The 23,780-nt window shown below is 33.7% G+C and overlaps 1 protein-coding gene across 1 annotated transcript in view; it reads left to right on the top strand.

Moving 5' to 3' along the window:
* The first annotated feature begins 4,787 nt into the window (after positions 1-4,787).
* LOC106712202 (hemicentin-2) overlaps positions 4,788-23,780 on the top strand; it is a 47,973-nt gene continuing 28,980 nt past the window's right edge. Inside the window, exons 1-2 of the mRNA XM_045684691.1 lie at positions 4,788-4,971; positions 22,714-22,909. Of these exons, the coding sequence (XP_045540647.1) occupies positions 22,819-22,909 (91 nt within the window). The 5' untranslated portion in view covers positions 4,788-4,971; positions 22,714-22,818. The remainder of the gene's footprint in view (positions 4,972-22,713; positions 22,910-23,780) is intronic.

The following is a 23,780-nucleotide window of genomic DNA, read 5'->3' as shown; positions in this document are numbered from 1 at the left end:
TTACGTTTCATGGCGTGATTACGTGCACTACTCGACTCGTACTTTGTATGCGTTTTCTTATTGCACGTACAACACGTAAGATTCTTTGTTCACTCCTTTGTTATAAAGAATGATCTTGAACTCTTTGTTGTTTTTCTCTTCTAAGTAAACTTATTTAAACAGATTAAACATCGAGTTTGTCTGTGATAAACTCTATATGTACTTGATAAATTTTATAACAAATTACGTACAGTTTTATACGTAGTTTTGTACAGTTGTAGATACGAAGAACCAATTTTAAAAAAAATGTCTGTCTAGCTGGTCGCGTTTGTTCCGGGTAATGTCTCGAACGGTTGGACCGATTTTGTCGATTTTTGATGGCAAGGTAGCTGATGTACGCGGGCATAATATAGGCTATCTTTTTTTTCTTATTCTGCATTGACGAAGTTGCGTAAAAATCGTTATGAGCAACGCAACTATTGCTATTGCAGATGTACAGTAGCGTCGTTGTACACCTTGGTGTTCCCCATTTGCTCAGCTATCTTATAAAAAACTAGCTTTTACCCGCGACTCCGTCCGCGCGGAATAAAAAATAGAAAACGGGGTAAAAATAATCCTATGTCCGTTTCCTGGTTCTAAGCTACCTGCCCACCAATTTTCAGTCAAATCGATTCAGCCGTTCTTGAGTTATAAATAGTGTAACTAACACGACTTTCTTTTATATATATAAGATAACATCATATGATTTTTATTCGATGTAACATACAGACAATCTAATTTTAATAATATTTTTTTATATTACAAGGTGGCAAAGGAGCAAGCGGCCACATGAATTCGCCGAAATGGCGAAGCGACCGCTGTCCATAGAAATTCGCAATTGCAGATGCGTAGACGAAGGAGGAGACGCACAAAAAGAGAATATTTAACCTTCCTATGCATCTCCACCTCTCCACTCCACAAATCCACCTCCCCTTCCCATCCTTTCCTTATAAGAAAAGGGGTGGGAAGGGAAAGAGGACTAAAATTAGGACTCCAACTCCACACTCATCAGACTGTACTTGGAATTACTTCCACTTGACGCCTGTCTTCTGTGAGGTCGTGGTATTTCACTGAGTGAGACCAATTCGTGCAACTGATGTTGTTGTTGCTGGCGTCTACCACTGTTTATGGATTTATAGATTCCAACAAAGCCGAGGGCTTCTATGTTTTATTTGTAAAATTTTTAAAATAACAATTCTTACGAATAATAAATGTCTAATAAATTATATAAATATATAACTAAAGCATCTTAAGTAGATAGAAAATTAATCCTTGAGTTATTAGAAGGGGGAGGGGGTAAAAGGTAGGGGGATGGGGTTACTTTGTCAGTATAAGCCATTTTTATGCTGCGAGATAAGAAATATGTGCGAAAAGTGTGAGATCATCATAAACGTTGAGGTAAATTAACTGAAAGGAGCAATTTATATTAAAGCTTATGGTAATTGTTGTCTATCTCATTGGTAATAATAAAGAAGGAATAAAAAAAAGGTTTTGTACATCTGGAAAGGGAACTGAGAGGAAACTGTTGGTACATTTGATACGATATGATGTTAATAAATATACTGATACTGATATATTGAAAGTCTCGTCGTTTTGGAAGTCGGTTGAAAACATTGTAAAAGATGACAGAATATTAAAGAAAATTTTGAAGCTATATTCAAAATCTACTAGTCTTCTAGTTATTTAAAAAAAAAAACAAAAAAATGGGACCCATCTGCAAGCACTTCCTTTCGATTAAAATAATTTTTATCAAAATCGGACCACCAGGGGCGGAGATTCGCGGTAACACACATAAAAAAAAAAAATTCAGTCGAATTGATAACCTCCTTCTTTTTGAAGTCGGCTAAAAAGGAAGGAAAGGAAGGTATAACATTTTGAAGTTATTTTCTTGGACTGTTCTTTGTCTTTTTTGTTGTAATTTAAATAAAATATGTTTCCTGTCTTTCTATAATTTCAATTGTTTTCTTGAATTATCCAAATTGGAATTAAATATTTTTAAAGCAAAAAAAAATCAAAAATCTTGTTCAATACAAAAATATTTTAATGTCGAAAATTAAATAAACATGTATTTCTGTGGTTGTCATGTCTAGATAACTTAATTCTTCGTAGGACCTTTAAGTCTCCTTCATGAAGTGCTCAAATGGAAATTTCCAGACAGACTTAGTTAAACGTCTAATATTTACTATATAGTACGTTAGATAGATTTTAATAAAAGGAGAGGCGTCTTTTACATGATTTGAGATGGAATAAAACGTGGCTTTCCACAGTCGAATCATTTGTACAAAAATATAGTGTGTTGCCGATACTCTTTACAAAAAAAAATTGATAACAATTTGTTTTTTTTTGTACGTCAAAACAAAACATAGTCAATATATTGTCAGCGATTCAAAAAAGAACTAGTCTAGTAACTTTAATGCGAAATTTCCAGCAATTTTACCAAAATTACTTTCTCCTTCTTCTTTTCAACCATGTAAAGCCCACTGCTGGGCATAGGGTTCCTCTCAAAGATCGCCACGATGATCCTGTGCAACCCGCATCCAGGATACTCCCGCGACCTTAACCAGATGATCGATCCATCTTGCGGGATGCCTGTCCACGCCGCGACCTGTCCGTGGCCGCCATTCCAGTACTTTGCGGCTCCATCGGCCGTCCGTTCAGCGGGCAATATGGCCGGCCCATCGCCACTTAAGGTTTACGATTCTTCTTCTTTTTGAAATTACTTTGCGTTACCTAAAATTAACTAAAAATAATTTTCACATATTCAAAAGAGGGTGAAAATTATGTTCCAAAGTTTGAGCTTTGGAAATAATTCGAAGCAGCCAAAATCTAGCCCGATCTAATGCATTAACAGAAGACCTCGATTATTGTAAATCGACCATAGTCATTGTTCGACCAAATGACGTCCAATTAAGTCAATTCGAATTTGAACTTTACGGACATTAATTGAGACATAGTCCCGGGTCTAAGTTGGCAAGCCTCCAATGTTCCAAGCATTAACAACTTCGACTTAATCCTGTTAAATCGTAGTTGACTTGTTTTGTTTTTTAGTTAAAAAAACCTTTTAAGAGATAAATTAAAGGTTGGCAAAAATTATCGGTAGATTTTGTTTTGTTTAATTAGTAGAGCGTATTTTGAATAAATAGATGGATTAATAGATTGTGGATAGGTTTAGTAATAATTAATTACTGTTTAAAATTGTTTTTTGGATATTAGTGTTTAAAATTTTCATGAAAAATCAAGTCGACAAAAATCTTCGATAAAATTCTTACATAAGTTATGATAAAATAGTTGTCACCGGCGACAGCGTTCACGCGGAATTAAAAAAAAACCTTTATTAGTAGCCTATGTGTTCTTTCAGAACCTATTATGTTCTACATACGTATATGGTTAATTTCAGCGAGATCTGTTTAGCAGTTTTGGAGATTTACTCTAAGACCATCCATCCATCCATAGTTCCATCTAAACTTTCGTATTTATAATATTAGTAATATGCCTCTCATAGTAATAATTAAACATACTCATAGTACATGCAATTTTTAAGTAATTGCAATATATTTTAAAGGAAATTTCAAAGGAAAAGAAGTCTAAATACATCATTAGAATTCTGAACACACTCTTGGCTACATTTCACTAGTCCACAGTTAGAAGGGTTTCAGTTATTGGTTGAGCTAATGTTTTTGGCGGGTTGCTTACGGAATATCAAAGGAGATGATAGTCACAGAAATCATGGTTTATAAATAAACATATATAATACAGGCGTCCGAATTCACATTATATTAAAAAAAAAGGAATATAAATATTTACATATGACGTCGATATCTTACTAATATTATAAATGCGAATTTATGGATAGATGGATGTTTGTTGGCAGGTATCAAAACGGCTCAACGGATTTCGAAGTAATTTAGCATAGATGAAGAGCATAGTCTGGAAGAACATATAGACTATTAATTAAGTTTTTTTTTAAATCCGCAAGCGACAGCCAGTATGTTATAATTTTAAGTTTTTATTATATTTTTCAAAGAACTTTGTGCCGTATTTTTTATGATAAAACAACAATTGTACGATAGATGGCGTTACCTGTATCATTTTTAGATCCTGAAAATTAAAATCTTATACGAATGATGAAACGTAGACAATTTCATATAATTATAACATTATTTTTGCGATTTAATGGCTGCTATAAACAATTGTAATCTGTCTAAGTCAGACTCTTCATACAGCTGTTGTTGATCCCTAAGTATTTTTTTAAATAAGATATGAGGGCACAAGAGGAGCGGGAACACCAAGGTGTTTATTGACTCCCATGGACATCTGCAATGCCAGAAGAACCGCAGATACGTAGCCAGCCTTTAAAAAGAGCCGCTTCTTAAATGACTCTAATTCCAAGCGATTTGGAAATAAGTTATGTTTTTAAACGATGAAACAAAAATCACCGCCGATTTAAAAACTTAGTTCAAAGTATGTAGAAATACGTTAACGCAATCTATTTTGTATTATAGATAAAAATCTCTACATTTAATTATTACTTAGTACATGAGATCAAAAGCTCAGAGTTGTACTCTGAGCTTTTCGACTATTGAATCGAAAGTTCAAACCGAGACTTAATGTTATTTGATTTAGACATTCAGCGTGGGATTAAATGTCTCATGTGTAGGCTTTTATTAAAGTAACGGGCGGTCCTGTTGCGACATACTAGAGTATTAAGAAAAATAACCTATGAAGCTTTGAGCTTTAACCGCGCCCCCCCGATCAGTTTGATTCTGACCGCCTACGAGTACGGTTGTGTAAGTGCGAACAATTCACGTCACGATTTTAGGAACGAATTTAAATTCGTAAATTTTTTGAGAGTGTGTGTTCTGTGTTGTTCAAGTTTAAAGGTTAAACAGTTTGGATTTGAGTAAAATGTTCAACCCCCGAGGGGTTTGTGAAAAATTGAACGATATTTGACCGGTAAGTTGAATATATTTTTTAATCAAAACGAGCTTTGAATTTTTATTTTTTGTTTGTTGATATTTGTACGTTTTATGTTGGTTAAATTGGAAATGTTTTATGAATTGGGTTGTTTTGATTTTTAAGCAAAAATTACACAGTTAATAATCACTTTAATTTTATTTTCTTCTATTGTATTATATTTGCTACTTTGATTATTAAAGTAATGTATTTAAATTATATAATTATTTAAAATTAGCTGTCACCCGTGACTTGTAAGCGCGGAATTAAAAAAAAAATTTCATTTATAGCTTATGTATTCTTCAAGACTGTGTTCTATATCCATGTTAAATTTTATGCAGATCTGTTGTGCCGTTCTGGAGATACCTTGTAACAAACCATCCATCCATCCATCCATCCAAACATTCGCATATATAATATTAGTAAGATATCTCACTTGCTAAATATTATTATCAATTTTTTAAATTGATTTTAAATCATAATAAAAAATTTAATTTGAAATTCAAAGAAAATGCTGCTATTTGAAAAAATGATTTATTTAAGTCTGGATTTTTTAAACTGAATTAATTTTTTATATTTTTATGTATTTATTATATTTTGTAGGCTTTCATATCTTGTCTTATGGGGAGTTTTTACAACAGTGTCATATTTTGTTGCATGGGTCTAAGCATAAAAACTTACACAGTGTTTCAATAACGTTTTAGCTTAAACATATGTCAACCTTTTTATCGCACCCTGATATTAGACATTACCAGAAATTATGATTATTGATATATATATAATACGTAGGCTTCCGAAATACGATCTTGACTTAAAAAACGAATAGTACCTACATATATCGAGAAGCAGAAAATATCAAAAGGCAATTTATATTTAACGTTAAACGTCAATAATATCAATCAGTGGCGGTTAAAGGTTAAACACGTGTTTAACTAAACAGTATCTCGCTGTTTTGATGAAAAAATTTTGCATAGAATATAAATAAAGGAAATAAAAACTGTCAATATAGATCCAGCCGTTCTGGAGATTACCCATACCAAACACGGACAAGAGGATTAGACAGACAGACAGATAAAAATATTGAAAATTGGATTTTCGTTTTCATCATGTTTGCGCAATATGATTTTTTTTATATTTCATACAGACATCCAAATTTATCAATATATATAGATTGTAGATTGGTAAACCGGTAGGATTAAAAAGGAATTTAATGAATGAGATAACGGGAGATAGATATCTAGGACGAAATCCTAGTGCTATCCCATATAGAGTGGGAAAAGGACAATTAGCTCGTAGCATGAATGGACCCGATCAGAAAGTTATAAGTGAGAATTAGTGTCTAAATTAAGGATGGGCGTTGATTCAACGAACTAATTAAATCAACCGTTGATGACCTATCAACGTTTCAACCGTTAATCGTTTTATTTAATTGAATTCAACGTAAATTGAAAATGGAGTCACTAGTCGTCTTTTTTTTCCTCCTCTAACATTCCATTACCTAGCTAACAAAATCAACTAGTTGAAAAAAAAAGCAAATTGAACGTTTCTTTTCGTTGATGCTAAAACCGGCTACAACTCATTACTAGCAACTAAAACAGGCAATATGGCTATAATGATAAAGAAAGGTTATCGTGATGTAAGAAAAATTACGTTGAGGTGCAGCGCCATCTGTGAACTAGAGACTAACAATACTACGATATTTTGTATTTTTCGTTTGAAATTGTATAAAATGAAATGACGTCTGGAATTTCTACTCATTAAGATCGCTTGTTTAATATTCAATGAGTCCGCAACTGGCAGTACACGTTGAAATACGTTTTATCTTAAACAGAAATTGTACGAATTTCCATCAGAAAGTAATTTCGAGTTAGAATTTATTTGATAAACAATGTCGGCTTTATCATTTCACTTTCGAGAATCGTTTGTCGTTTGTTTTTTGAACGTTAAGATTAAAGTATTTCATTAAATTAGAAATTTAATTAAGATTCCGTTGAGGAGTAAAAGTAATAATTTATTTGATGATATTTCTCATATTATCACACCGACAAATAGTTCTTGGTAACAGCTACCAGCATATAAGGATTGCTGTTAATGAAATTAGTAATTTTTAAACAAAAGAGGTAGGCAATTACCTCTTTTGTTTAAGGGCATCAGAGCATACTTTTTATTTGTATTCACTTACATATTATCTATCTAATATACAAATTTCTCGTGTCGCGGTGTTTGTGCTTAAACTCCTCCGAAACGGCTTGACCGATTCTCATGAAATTTTGTGAGCATATTCAGTAGGTCTGAGAATCGGCCAACATCTATTTTTCATACCTCCCCTCATTTAGTTTTTTTTAACTGCGCGCGGACGGAGTCGCGGGCGACAGCTAGTATATATATAAAAATGAATCCCTATATTCCTTGGTCACGCTATCACGCGTGAACGGCTGGACAGGACATTTCTCTTTTTTTTTTGGTGTGTTTGTTATTGTCAAGAGAAGGTTCTTATGACAGAGAAAATTCAAAAAATTGCGCGGAAAATTAGAAAATTTAAGAATCCTTCTTATTTAAGAAAATTCTAATCTAACCTTAGCGCTTTGGACAATATACATTTTTTTAATGTAACATCGTTAAGACAGGACAACGTCTGTCGGGTCAGCTAGTAATACAATAGTTTCCCCCGACTTTGTCAGTCTGGCCGTAGAGCCGTGGCTTCTGAAGGCGCCCTCGAGCTTAGTTATTCATAAACGAGGTTTAGGCTAAGCGTCATCTCCGCCCGGTATAACTGTAAATATCTCATCAAGGCAAACAGTGGCTAGTCAGTTACAAAAAAGTGACTTCGTCCGCGCGTTATTAAGAGATTTTTTCAAATCGTTTCCGTAGTTTCGGAGCCTATTCAATGTCAATAAACAATCTTTCCTCTTTATAATATTAGTTTAGATAAATCCTTATTCATTTGTCTTTTTCCATTTGCAAATCTTGGCGTGTAATAAACCGTCCCCACTACCAAAACATGTGTAAAAACAGTTCGAAATTGGAATTTTCACAGATGTTACTACTCTATAAAATATTTGATTGCAAACTTCATTTCAAAAGAAAGTCATGCTTCAACATTTCCCAGATCAATCATCATTTTTTTTTCTCCAACTTACATCTATTAACATTTTTATAAAGACAACCATATAAGTATCAGGAAGTATACGATCGGACGAGTTTCTTTCCGAGAAATTGTGAACTCTATGAAGGTACTGCGGTCATTAAATTTTCATTATCAATAAATTGAACGAATGATTTATTACACGTTCATATAATAATTGTAAATTCAATGATAATCAATTTACAAAGCTTTCATAAATCCTTATGAGAGGGGGGAGGAATGACTTTGTAGGGGGGTGGATGGTTACGTAAAGTCTCATCAATCTTATCTTTTTATCATCGTAGATTAAAAAAATGTCACAATTTTGGAGAGCGTGACTGCAATATTAAACTTCAAAGGAATTTATCGCTTGACTTGTTAACTTTTATCCCTGTGTTTTTATAAAAATAGAAAGGATGGCAATATAATTGCGGCCATAAAAACCCGTGGTTATAAGCCTTTTCGGTCACAATAGAAATTAAGTTTCGATATATACTATAATGAAAGACATTTTCATACATTTGCAAGCTAATTCATTGATATTTGCTTAGGGATTAAGCACTTGACTTGTCTTGTAGGTCCCGGGTTCGAACCACGTCATGCACCAAAGTGTTTTCGATCTACGTATGTACATTTACCCGTCGTTCTTATGATGAAGGAAAACATCGTGATGCAATCTTCACATATCTGTGACAAATTCAAAGATATGTGTGAAGTCAACTCGCACTGGGTCAGCGTGGTCTATATAGTCTATTCAGGGCTAATTTAGTGTTCGCTCTGAGCCCCTTAGTGGGGACCTATAGTGAGCTGATGATAATGAATTGTTTTTTTCTAGATTTTCTACCAAAATTTGAGTGTTTCCCGTTGGGCTGATCAGCCTACAGATAAATCTGCCCAATGGATTTTTTTTTCGTTACCCAATTGAGTCCATAGAATAAAACACCCATTTGTTTAAACCTATCCCAATATACATACTTAGTTGTTATTGTTACTTTTATGTTTTTTTTAATAAATGTTGACAACCTCTGCTTTAACATTTAATAAGCTTTGATGTGTAAAATCGTTTATAGTAAAATGTATTTCACCGCATGATTGTGTACCGTATATTTTATTGATGGCTCATGTAAATTGACTATCATCTCGAATTTCATCTTCGCACATAAATTACCTTGTTTATTGTGGCGCTATTATTTATATAACATTTATACAAGCGTTTATAAAATGTTTACGACACCGTTCACTTCGCAGCCAATTATGTTAAAAGTAATTGGTTAAGATGATTGGGGTAACATGTGTTACACTATATTATAATTAGTTAATACATTTCATCGCCTTCTAGTAATAACTTGGATTTATATACAGGGTCTCCGATAAATAATGGATAACCTTGCAGGTACTTGTAGGGGGCAATTCGGCAACGCAGAAAATAATATATATCTACAGCAGCAACAAATTTTTTGTTCTGTGTTGCCGAGGTACTCCTCACAAGTACCTGCAAGGTTATCCATTACCGCACACCCAGTATATAGTGTATTAAGAGCTCTATACATAGACTGCTGCCAAGCTTTGACAGGTTTAAGAGATGCGACCTTTGACTACAGGGAAATGGACGCTTTAAAGAGCCGCCCTTGTACTAAATTGCGACTTTTCGGGCGTTGGGGATTAAACACCATATCGGACATCGGGGAATGTGCACGCTTGACAGGTCCTGTCACTTAATAGTCAAAACGTCTACTGGTGATTATAGCCCACGCTGCTGATTAAAGTTGATTCCGACTGAAGCGGTCTTTGTATGTCGGCTCTTAAGTTTATGACTACAAGTAATTCTGTTATCTGCTGTTGGGGTGAAAATGGGGAGAAATTATTGTAATTTAGAGATTAGTAAATTACCTAAATAGTTCACGACTTTGTGTTCATAAATAAGTTGAATAAGTATTGTTTAATTTCTAGTAATTATCAAGATATAAGAAGATTTAACATCCTATGAGTATAAAATTCAAAATTTAAATGGAGATAATAAAAATTTAGTCTTAATTTCGATTGAAAGTCTAAATTAAGTTAACACAAGCGAGGAAAATTGAATACGACAATTTCGATGGATGGATGTTTGTTTGAGGGTATCTCCGGAACGACTGAACGGATCTTGATTAAATTTGGCACAGATGTAGAACGTGATGTAAAAATATGATGTCTGGAAGAACACATAGGCTACTTTTAAGTTTTTTTTTTATTCCGCGCGGACGGAGTCGCTGGTAACAGTTATTATTAACAACCTTGAGAATAACTTTACCCTACTGTCAGTCGGGCAAAAAGACGTTATCAAATTAAATGTATGTAGAAAAAGCGCAAGAGATAAAACCTTGCAAAATAGTCTAGACAAAATCTACATCTCGGAATATATTCCTACTTTAAATGCATTAGACAATTTTTACAATTATCACAAATTTTTCTTGTAAAAATTCGCTTATTGTAGGTTTGTTAGTACTAAAATATTGGTACGGAAACATATCGCTATCTCTTACATTCTTTTTGAAAAGAACAGAGACATCAAAATGTTTTGTACAACAGTTATGGTGATGGAAACTCATTGTAATGTTACCATCATCATCAGCTATACGTCCCCACCGAGTGGTTCGGAGACTACCCCAAGTTAGGGGTAACTAGGCCATAGTCAACCACGCTGACCAAGTGCGGGTTGACTTCACACATATCATTGAATTTCTTCTCAGATATGTGCAGCATCACGATGTTTTCCTTCACCGTAAGAACGTCGGACAAATGTACATATGTAAATCGAAAATCGAAAAACACATTGGTGCATGGCGGGATTCGAACCCAGGACCTGCAGATTGCAAGTCAAGTGCTTAACCCCTGAGACACCGAGGCTCTCTTAATGTTACCAACCTGTACTAAATCATGTTACATCAAGAAAGAGAGGGATAGCAAAACATGTTTCTTTGTTTGTCGTTATTGAAAACACATTATGAACCGAAGGCCTACACGTCAACCGTCCATTATTTTTTTTATTTATCGCTTTATCTTAAGCGAATTAAAAGTTAGTACACGGGCGTAGCCTGAGGCTACCGCTACCTTGTTATGAGCTTTCGGAAGTTACACGTTAAGACCCCGCCCCGGGCAACCACGCCTACACTGCGTTTAACTTTCGTAGGTAGCACAAAAAATCCTTTATTACACTTAACTCAGCCATAAATAGCTGACGCGTTTAATACAGAAAAAAAAATCTCTTTACGTACAAACAACCGTATTTTTTATATATAATATTGCTATGAATCTTGTAACATACGCGAGGTGTTTTCTTGTTTCACTTTTTATAAGCGAGTTGATTTAAAACAGGACTTGAAATAAACATGTTTATTTCTTTATATATGTTACTAGCTGTCCTCCGCGACTCCGGGCGTGAGGATTTAAAAAAAAAACTTAAAAACTAAAAAGCCTATGTGTTATTCCAGACTATGTTCTACATCTATGCCAAATTTCATCAAGATCCGTTCAGCCGTTCCGGAGATACCTCCAAATAATATTACCAAACCATACCATTTAAACATTCGCATTTATGATAGTAAGATTGATTTTTTATCTGCTGTTAATTGTCGATAATTCTGCTTCTTCCAAGGTGTCAAATGTGGTATAACTGTCATTGATTTTTAAAATGTTTCGTTACCTTTTCGTTCACTCTTAGCGTGTATGCCAGTGCCGTTGGCAATGTCTTATATACATCAAATCTATGTAACATTTACAAGATTTCGAAAACTAAATACAGATTAAAAAATTGACAATACTAACCTCAATAATAATACAAATTTTATGTAAGAAAAAGCGTGGACTTCTCAGACCAAAATATCTGTATAAAACATATCGTCATCCCTGTCATTATCATTGATTAAACTGAGATAACAATATAGTCTACAAACAACTATAATAGAGTACAAATAGATAACAATAGAGTCTTAAAATTCACGATGAAATTATGCATATCAATTTGACATTGGACGGTAACATTAGAGTGTAATTCAAAAAGTGATGCATCCTCTAGTTCATGGTAGACTCAGCGGGGGTTTGCGATGGCTTGAAATAAACTTAAGGGTTTACAAGTTGGAGGAAAAATGTAACAGCATGGGTTTCTCCTAAACCATTAATGAAAGAGGTCTTGAAGAAAATAGTTTAGTCGCATTATAATTTGAATAATATTATAGATGCAATTGTACCAACATTAAATTACAAGCTATGACGTCAACGTTAGTAATCGTCAATATTTAAGTTTTACTTTGTACCCTGTAGTGTGTGATTCACTCTATTTGATTGTGTGAATTCACAGGAAATAAAATAGTATTTATTGTTAAAGAGAATTTCATGTGTACGCTGTGTTTAAATAAATTGAATGAATTTTATTTGTTTTTTACTCTGTTTATAGTCTGTTCCAAAAAGTTCATAGTTAGCATTACGCCTCTACCAAAGAGCTCGTAGTCTACTCTAAGTTTGAGGTGACTATGCCTTAGTCAATTGCATCATGATGTTTTCCTTCACCGTTTTTTGTTTTTCAAACAATTATGTAATAAATATTGGATTGGTATTTTCAATGGATGAAATATGATTTATTAGTCAATGATTTCCAGTTTAATTTCCTGGCGGTTCGGTCTCGACTGGCGAGGCGAGGCGGTCTTTGACTGTTAAAGGCAGGACCTGTCAAGCGCGTGCATTCCTTTGTGATGAATACAAACAAACAATCAGTTCTAAACTTGCTTGCTTGTGTATTTGTTGTGTTGTGTGTGTGAGCTTTTGAGACATGCGTTCATAAAAACGTTTCAAATTTACGTAAATGTCAGTATGATATGTAAGTACAATGTGATTGTCAACTTTACATCATCCTTCACGAAAAATGTTAGAATTTATTAAGTAAAACAGTGGCTGTTTATTTAGTCCATTTCTCTATACTCAAAGGGTGCTCACAGTTGACCGGGCGCCATCTGTCGACCCAGTTTGTTGATTAGTTTCCTTCGACTGTACAACTAACGATTACTTTTATTGTTATTGTATTTTTATTGTAAGTCGATCTTAAGACTTCTCGTCGATCTTAAGTTACTGATTCAGTTTAGTTTGGTAATCAATCAACTAGTTTGTTTATTGATCGTGCTTTATTTTGTAATGAAAAGACGACTAGAATTTGGCGTCCAGGCACACTCATCAGAGAAAAGCGGACTTACTGCCACTTCACGCCTGTCTATGTGGTCGTGGTATATCACCAATGTGTGGAAAATTAGTGAAGTTCTTCTGTGCGTGAGGACTTTACAAACTACGGATTTTATAACCTACACAATTTAGTATTATCATTCTTTTTTTCTTTACAAAATATAAATTAAATGCAATTATTTAAACGAATGTAAAATAATTGTTTCAACTCTTTTATCTCAAGTGCTACTTTATCAGATTCGAATATTTTTTGCGTTTGGTATAAATGTTTTCAGATTGCGGCTCTTAACTTCGCGCGAGTCGCTGCGCATAATACAATTTAAGGTGTAACGAGGCGTATCGGGATGCGAAGGGAGGGCACTGCACAGCGTGCCGATTACCTCGGACTGCCAAGATATTTGAAAAGAGTTATATTTCAATTATTAAAGGTTGTTACATGTTATTTAGAAGTATTGTAAACAGCATTGTGTATCTAGTTGTAAGATATTTATTAGCTCGTTTATTTTCTGTGTTTAAAAAATAACAAAAATCTTTGCAGTAACTTATAGAAACTGCAGATTAGTGTTATACGGACCCGTGTACCCTTTAATAGTTTATATTGACAAAGTTAGTGAAACTTTTCACTATTTAGTCCGACCCATTTTGTTTTCTTAACAGCTTTGTTTAAAACTTTGTTTATTGCCACTAAACTAGGGATGGCGTAATATGGCACATAAAATGAATGACAAAGTTGAGTAAAACCTTTTTTTACTAACAATATTTCAGTCTGTTAATGTATGCGCGGTGGGTCCCTGTTTGTTGTAGGTACATAAAAAGAGTAACTTAAGGAATTCCAGCCGTAAAATTGTGGGTATTTTGTATGACCGCTTCTAATGAATAATTATTTTGTCTTTTATAGACGGCAAATTAAGTGTTTCTACAGACTTTTAGGTTATAAAAGGTAGACTTTAAAAAGAAAAAAAAAATCAATTTTTAAAAAAGATTCATTGATGTTTGATACAGAAAAAAAACACAATTTGAAATTTCAGAGACTCAAGTTAAAAAAACTTCACTCAAATAACGTAAAGATCCTAAAATGTAAAATTTAACTTATAAATTCTTCAGTATTCTGTGTGCTATTTGAACGCGTAAAACGTGTATGCTTATAGCCTTACGCATACGTAGTAAAGGTCATCACTCATCTATCAACTATTCAACAACCTACTGCGTTTACGAATGTGGTCGCGGTCGCTTCGACGTTGCCGTTTAAGTGACCAAGATAATATTTGTTAGAAGAAACCATAGAATATTTAAAACAATTAGTAATCTGTCCGTCTGACTTCATCCTAGTGAACCGCAAGGCGCGACACTTCGGCGCCGGCGGTCGTGTGGAAGAACCGACGATCGATTTGAAGTCGTTTTTACGCCGCGCCGCCATGGCCTGTTGCTATCGTGTTGGTGAATGAGCGATAACCTTTAGAGGACATATAGGGCGGAGTGCTGACTGCTAACTAAACGTGATTGACACTCATTATTTTCGGCTTACACGGAAAATGCGTTACTGCGGAGTATTTATACCATTCTTGTCTGTGTAGTAGCTTTGATAATTGTTGGCTGCTGAATTAAATTATATAAAATCTTAATAGATTATAAAAAATACTTTTAAATACTATATGGACTTATTTACTACAATGTTTAATATCATCACTGTTAAAAAATTAAAACTGCAAAAACTTTTGTGCTTAAATGCTCTCTAGAGAAATTTGCAAGCGGTAACTTTTTAATACAAAGCCCAATGGCAATTTCATGCGTTTATGTTTCTTACCTTACAGCCTCGAAATGGAATAAAACACTGTGACAATGCTATTGTAGATTCATTACCATAAATAAATGCTAACACATTTGAAATTTTACAATGGTACAGCCTAAAACACTTCTTACTAATATTATAGATGTAAATGTTTGGATGTACGGATGGTTAGACGGAGAAAGGTTCAAAGGATCTCGATGAAATTTGACACAGATGAAGAACATATTCTGTAAGAATACATAAGCTACTAATTAAGTTTTTTTTAATTCCGCGCGCATGAACTCGCGGGCAATAGCTATATTACTAATATTATAAATGCGAAAGTTTAGATGGACTGATGGATGTTTCTTTGAAGGTATTCCCATAACGGCTCAACAGATTTTGTTGAAATTTGGCATAGACGTAGAAAATAGTCTGGAAGAATACATAGGCTACTAATTATTTTTTTTTTAATTCAGATGGAAGGAGGCGCAGGCGACAGCTAAAATGAGAAAATCGATTTCTATTTCGGATTAAAATCAACAACCGTTCTATGATTCCGAACACAGGCCACCGAAATAACAGATCTACTTTTTAATAATATAAAACAAGTTTCGTAGTTTACCTTTCCAACACAATACTATCTTAATCTTACACATTCTGGCGCATGGTTAAGTTGGAAACATTAATCTTCAGCCCAATAATAGACATAATTTATAGATCCCAATCCTAACAGAGCTTTTGTGGTTCGGGTCGTGAGATATCCCCCTCCCCTCCCCCGTATCTTCCCTCCCCTTGTCACCTCTCCCCCGGCTCCCCCCTCCTTCGGTTGAGATGAGCCGGGCGTTCATCGCGGGTGGCAAAGTCGAGCAATGTTTCACAGTCACCAATGTTAAGATTGTTACCTTGTTAAGGAGCCTTTTCAAACAGACGACGAACTTTTGTAAAGCGTTTAAGTTTTGCGTCTTAAATATGTTTTTAGTTTCTTTGTTGCGTTTAATTGCGTTTAAAATACGGCTTATAATATTTTACGTACGTTTATTTATTATACTAGCTGGCACCCGCGACTCCGTCCGCGCGTAGTTAGAAAAAACTTACTAAGTAGCCTATGTTTGTGTTCTTCCAGACTTTGCTCTACCTCTATGCTAAATTTCATCGACATCCATCCATCCATCTAAAAAATCGCATTTATACGAGTAATAATAGTAAGATATAACTGATTGTGTATTGTTTAGTTAATTATAACAGTTAAATAACCATGAATTAACATAAAAGCGTTTGATAACACGTTAAACATGACTCTAGGGAGCTTCTAATTTGAGTTAAACTAACATATTGTAATATCATTCTTCCCTTGAGAATGGGATCAAACAATTAATAAATAGTTTATTAAACTGGTCACATTTTAATCTAGTTTTAATTTAATTGAAACACACAGTTATTCCTATTCAATAATTGAGTTCCTTAGCATAGATTAAGTGAGAGAAAACTATGCTTAGGAACTGCTTAATCAATCAATTAAAGTTGAGTGTGGCACCAACTGCCGATCTCTCTAAGGATAGCTAGGTAGACTGTGTCCCTAACAAAGGGTTCGAAGCCTACCCTAAATTAAGGGTAGCCCAGTGCGGATTGACTTTACAGATATCTTCTAATTTCTTCTCAGATATGTACAGTGTTGCCAATTTAGCATATTTTATGCTAAATTTGACAGATTTTTACCCAGTTTAGCATATTTTACATCGTTCAGTATATCAACTTAGATGCCTCTAAATGAAATTTAAGAATGAACTTGATACAGATTTAGACTTATTCAAGAAAACACAAGGTGATCTTTTTTTAAACTAGCATATTTTAACAGCTCTTTTAGCATTTTGAAGTATCTGCAAGTTGCATCACGATGCTTTCTCTCAACGTTAGAACGTCGGATAAATGTGCATATGTCATTCAAAAATCCAAAAACAAAAACAAACTAACACAACTGACGCTCTCCATGCCTTTAATATTTATTGTGTAAAATATGAAATTTGTAAGAACATCGATTTGTTTTAAGAGTTTACAAAAAGCTATATTACAGAGCCGAAAATAAATTCTGTATTGGGAGGAATTTTTCAATTTCATAAAGTTATACTTTCGTAACGATTCCATTAAAATTTGATCGTTCACTTTCGAAACTTTTAACGTAAACTGACGAATATTTTCAACTCTTAGAATTTCTAAAGCCGAAGTCTCGATAACCTTTTTAAGAGTTATAAATACTCATTGTTTAAAAGCAGTTAAAAGGGATTGTTATAAAAATAACACCATTAAAGTTTACTGGCAATAAATGATCATTAAATTTTAAAAAAGCTAACACAAGCTTTTATGGAACGTACTTAATTGATAATTTATAATTGAACACAATTTTATAACATCCTTACAACTTTAAAGTAGAATTCTACTGTGGTGAAAATTGTATTATAACATATATGTATATGTCTATTTTCCCAAAAATAGAGAATAAAATAATTTTTATCAAAATCGGAGCAGCAGGGGCGGAGATTCGCGGTTACACACATAAAAAAACAGTCGAATTGATAACCTCCTTCTTTTTTAAGTCAGCTAAAAATGAATAAAACCAACCTTACCAACATGATAAATGGGAAATTCTAGCTGTATGGATGGATGGATGTTTGTTACAAGGTATCCCTGTAACGGTCTGGAAGAAGACGTAGGCTACTAGTTAAGTTTTTTTTTTTAAATTCCGCACGGACAGCTAGTATCTGCATATATCTATATGTCTATCTACATACAATTAATAAGATTGGAGCGTCTGTATGTTCTTTCGAACAAAAATAATTGCATATTTTCCGAACATTATTAACGAAAAACCAATTAAAAAAAAAATTGTCTGTCTGTCCGCAAGTCAGTTTGTTACGGGTAATCTCCGAAACAGCTGGGCCAATTTTGATGAGTGCGGGAATAATTTATGCTACTTTTTTTTAATTCCGCGCTGACGAAGTCGCGGGTGTCTGTTAGTGTATAAGTAACGATATGGAATTCTAAAGTTGTTTTTAATTGCTTTTAAAGTGGTTTCTACGGTTGACATAGTAAGCATAAAAATAATTCGAATTCCCAAAGTTACGATAAATATCAAAAACGAATTCCAATTAAAATAAATCTAATGCTAGTTTCACCCGAGGGAACAGTGACATAGAGCAGTAAACAGTGCAGTACTCCTATTGTTTTGAACGTACACTTGTTGTAAAATTTCACTGTCTTGATTTTGTATTAGTAAACTTTATCACCTCTATCCTTCTCTTTATTCAACTCAGGCTATAATGTGTATGTCTATAAGTCATAAAAGTAGATTTCTACGGTTGTTGTCAAAATAATATTGTCTTGGCATTGTAACTACACACATTAATAAAATTGGAGTGATACATACAGTATGGAGAAAAAAAAACATATTTCGTACACGTGATGTATCTGCGTTGCTAGTAATGAAAAAACAATTTTTATTTTTTTGGCTGTCTCTATATATGTCCGCAATGCTGCGTTTGTTCTGGCTAATTACTGGAACGGTAGGACTGATTTTAATAGGACTTTTACGAGAAGGTAGCTGATGCATGCGGTCATATTATAGGCTACTTTTTTCAAATTTTGCTCTGACAAAATAAACTTGTGCTGTTAAAATAATAACATTACTGCACTGTTTAATACTCTATATCTCTGTTCTGCCCACGTGTGAAATTAATATAATTTCATTCGTCCGTAATCGTAATATTCCGAACTAATTGTATTCGATTGAGATATATAGGTTAGTCAGGTTATCGGATATTTTTTTTCAACTCCAGTCTTAATTGCTTTAAGCCGGAAATCTCGTCAGTTAACTCGTTTAATAACCAGTTTCCTGTTCGTAGGCTTAACTTGGCTTTTTGGTATCGCCCCAATTTATTCTTATCTACGTCCGTCGCTTCTATCAATTCCTAGTATATCTTGATTCATAGTTTGGTTATTGAGAAATGTAATTTAAGTTTATAGCAATAAAGTACATAATTAGATTTATTTAAATTGTTCGCATATAATTCAATTCTAAAAGTCCAATGAAGTTGTTTCTGATGTGATTTAAGTTCGAATTTTAATAGATTACTTTACTTTTTTTGTTGATTTTTATTGTTTAATTTCAATTTATTGTAATGAAAAAGAGATGAAAGATCAACGACCTTATTTAAAACAAATTAAACAAGCTGTCACGATGTATCATAGATAGAAATGACTTATGTCTTAAGTCAACTTTTCACACCGTATTTGGACTAAAGTGACAGGTGTTAATCAGATTGACATCTCTATGATCATGCGCATACTATTTTATTCTATACTAGTTTAACTACGTGAATTTCTTCGCCTAAAATAGTTACATCGAGTATACATACGTTCAATTTCTGTGTCACGAAAAACGAAGTAATTTGTCGTGGTCGTAGAAATAGCGACCGCTGCCAATGGACATCCGCAGATGAGTTGCTTCCGGACAAGCACTCATCAGACAAAACGCGAAATTACTTCCACTCGACGCCTATCTTCTGTGGTGTCCTGGCATTGCACCGGTTGGGGGCTTGGCTCATTCGTGCAACAGATGTTGTTACTGGTGTCAACCACTGTCGAAATAATATTTTTGCCAACTGACAAAAGATGTTTCTCTTGGGCACGTGTAGCCATGATATGTTTATGACCGCCAATAAATTTAAAAAGTTTGACTGATAGAGTAAAGATCAATCAATCAATCTACTTGAAATTGGACTATATTTTTTTTTGTTATTAAGTTTAGTTACCCTACCACCTAAGTGCAAATGGTGTGAGAGCAAAGGGGCCTACTGAAAACCAGCGCAGGGAGGTCCGAGATCGTCCCTGTATCAGCTAAGCAGGCCACCTTCTGCCACGTTCTTAAAAAAAATTGTATTATTATTAGTTCATAACTTTCTTTTGTGTGGCAATAAACGTTTATTCTATTCTTTTCTGTCCTGTTCTGTTCTGTTCTATTCTAAATCTTTCCAAGAATGTCATAGATTAAGTTTTTGTTTCTAACATCCATCTTATACCAACAAAATAAGCAAAATAACGTTAAAGTTGAATGTTCTAATATGCATAATAATATTTCCGTACAATGTTAAGGTGCTGTTCGTTTAATAACATAATTTTAATATTTTGCATAAACACCGCGAGGCAAATAGAGCCCGACTTGTTTGCACGGACCACCCGTTTTAAGTTATTAAGATAGTAATAGCCCGCGGCATTGTATGCATTTGTTTCTTATTTTATTATATTAATTGGAAATGTATTTTGTATTATATAAACATCCTTTCTTTATGGTGTGGTCAGCTGTAAGATAACTGTTTTAGAGTTAAGCTCACCAGTACGTCACCGCATTTCTAATTATATATTGTGTTCAAAGCTTAAATAAAATAAATAAATCTCTGGAACTTAATTTCAAGCATCTAGAATTTAATTTCAGTTTTCCGTGTCACATAAGATGTGCTTTAAATTATTCTGGGTGACACTTTATGACTTCAAATAGTCAATGGTCTTTTGTGTTGAAATTCTACGTCTTTACTACGAATTGAGGCTCCCGAATTTCTACCATTATTTTGATGAGACGGGTACAATTGGCTCATTATGATTGGCCTGAAGTGGAACTTGATTTATTGAAGTTTAAAAGATTTAGTAGGTTATATCGCATGATAGAATGGTTGAAAAATCTTTATCACGCAGTTTATTGATGTGATGTGGTTATCACTAACAGATTGTTACCTACGATGGTTTACGATTCTGGCCATATTATAAACTGTCGGGTTATTGTGAACTGATCGAATATTATTTCAAATGTTAATATTTTAGAAAGAAATTTATTGATTGTTTATTTTTAAAATACATAAAAGGATTATTATCTTTTTCTCCAAAATATGTAAAAAAAATCTATAAGCCCATTACTAAATTCTACAATTTTGTTCAATTTTCAAATCTGACTTAAGTACATTGGTCAATAAGAAATATGGTAACTGATTTAAAATCAATAAACAACCGTTCCAATATGTAGCCTAAAACCAAATATTCCTAAGCGATAACTAGCGAAGCCACAAAATAAACGACGGTTACCACGACCGCTTTCTCGGCAGGATCTCACTGATGTATTGCTAAGGCTTTCAAGGATCCGGGAAGGAAGTATGTGTGCGGTTTGTCACGAACTTGCAATCTAAAGATCCCACGATAATATCTTAAAGGGTTAACTTTGACTTTTGACTAAAGTTAAGCTTAATATTGATGGGGTTTTTTTTAGCAAAAAGGTGGCTTACGCGAAAGCCGTCACTTGAATTCGCCAAAATAGCTAAATGATCTTTGTCCATAGACATCTAAATATGTTACGTTACTTTACTCGACAGAGGAGGGAATGCACAGACGGAAGATTTTCTCCGCCTCTGACATATTCATTTCTTCTTTCAATTATATTAGACCATTTAATATTCTGGTTTATAAATTATTTCCCCTGTCCTAATTACACTTAATGTGGGATCAATATGCGGGTGTTGGTCTTCAAATCATATCTAACTATAGCCAAAGTCTTCAGAATCATGTTAACAACAACGCAAATACTTAACTCTCTCTAGACCTATTATATAGTAGTGGTATTGTTGATGGATACAGATGTATCCCTCAACAATATCATTATGTTTTATTGTTTTAAAGTTATACAAAATAAAGACTATTATGTACAAAATATTGTTTTTTACAATTCACCAAAAATAAAAAGTAAAAAAAATATCTCTAGTGTGTATCCACCTTTATAAAGGCACGTCTATCGTCTTTCCGCATAATTAGACATTACACAACATGCCTGCTATCATACTCCTGCACGAATAACTTTACAACCTTTGCCAAGCTCACAAATTAGTAATACCTGTAATTTCAAGCAGTTTATCGACTACATTTTATTATTTACCCGACTTAATACAGAAGTTAACAGAGACCTAACTACTTATTTCATTAGAGCATTTCTAACGCCATCTGGATCAAAAAATATAAAACAAATAAGAAATATATATTTATACTAGTACTTATTTATACTAGGTGTCGCCCGCAACTCTGTCCGCGCAGAATAAAAAAAACGTAATAAGTGGCCTATGTGTTCTTCCAGACTATGTTCTACATATATACCAAATTTCATCATTATCCGTTGAACCGTTCCGGAGATACCTTTAAACAAACGGTTATCCATCCATCTAAACATTCGCGTTTATAATATTAGTAAGATTATGGTACGACACTATAGGTTTTTTTTATTACGTTATTAAAAAACATAGTGTTTCAATAATATTTTAGCTTAAACACATGTCAACCCTTTTATACCGTGACTCTAGTGCTCGTCGAGGATTATTCCAAACTATGGTTATTGAAACATTATTATGTGTAGGATTGCGCAATGTGATCTTTACCAATAAACAATGAAGTACTTATACCGAAAGCATTGAGGTGATACATATTTATGGTGAAACATATAACCACGTTGACGTCAATAAAATTAATCAGCGGCAGTCAAAGGGTTGAAACCTGTGTTTAACTAAATAGTGTCAAATTTTTTAGTTAAATGTTAAAACGTTGTTTTTTGTTTCAGGTGTCATGAATGCGGAAACAAGTTAAGGATGTAGTTAGCTATTAGTTATAATGAGTGATATCGATATTCTGTCGCGAGAACCGTAGTGATGTGCTGGCGTCGACAATGATTGTGTCTCGTACGCAACTAGTGTTGTTCTGTGCGCTATTACATTATCGAGTTGAGAGCCAACAGGAGGTGCTTATTGAAGAATCATGTGAGTATTTTGGAAATGTATATTTTATTTATTTTCTACCAAGTCTAATTTGTGTATAGTAAAGGATTAAAACTAGTTCTGGCAACTAGTCAGTCAGTCAGTCTAGTCAGTTGTTATGTTAGTTTATTATTGGAGCTTTAATATCTTTTAACGAACGGTAAATTTCATTATTTTAACATTTATTTATTTATTCCATTTGCTACGCGTTTAACCAGTCTAAAGATTACATTGATGCATGCAGAATTTTATATATAATATTCTGGTCTCAGAAACCAATAGTATTTGTTTGAATGCACCCTAACATAAAATATAGAATTGTAATAATATATCTCATACCATTAGCTATCGGAAGATCGAAAATATATATTTGGATGTACATTACATTACGTAAGATATTCATTATGATCGATGACGTAACGGGAGATACCGGAGTGCTGTAACATCCATTACGTGATAAGCAACTTGTGTTCACACAAATATTGATTTAGTAAACCGAGACGACAGATTGTATGATAAAAATTTTACTTGTCCTGTCTATTACTTCTTAACTCTGCATAGTTTTATTTCCGTGCATTTACAGCGCAGTTATACTTTGATCTTCAGAATGTAACTGCGGTGTGGTCGTTTATACTTACACTTTGTTTACTGATGTTCTAATATTCCTTACTCTGTGGTTGTGCGCCTTTCTTATGATATGTCGATAATTTTGTCGTATAATAAATAAATTAGTTCTGATTGCAATAAGCAAATTTTTTATTGGTCACAAAAGGAAATGCTTATTGTCCATTTAAAAAAGCTACAAAAGTCTTTGAATGCGGCAATTATTATGAGTGACTAAAAAAACCCGACTGACAACAAAGAAAATGCGAAT

This window comes from Papilio machaon, chromosome 27 (genome assembly GCF_912999745.1).
Source record: "Papilio machaon chromosome 27, ilPapMach1.1, whole genome shotgun sequence".
Lineage (NCBI taxonomy): Eukaryota > Metazoa > Arthropoda > Insecta > Lepidoptera > Papilionidae > Papilio > Papilio machaon.
The sequence above is the reverse complement of the archived record's forward strand: the minus strand, read 5'-3'. Positions and strand labels throughout refer to the sequence as shown.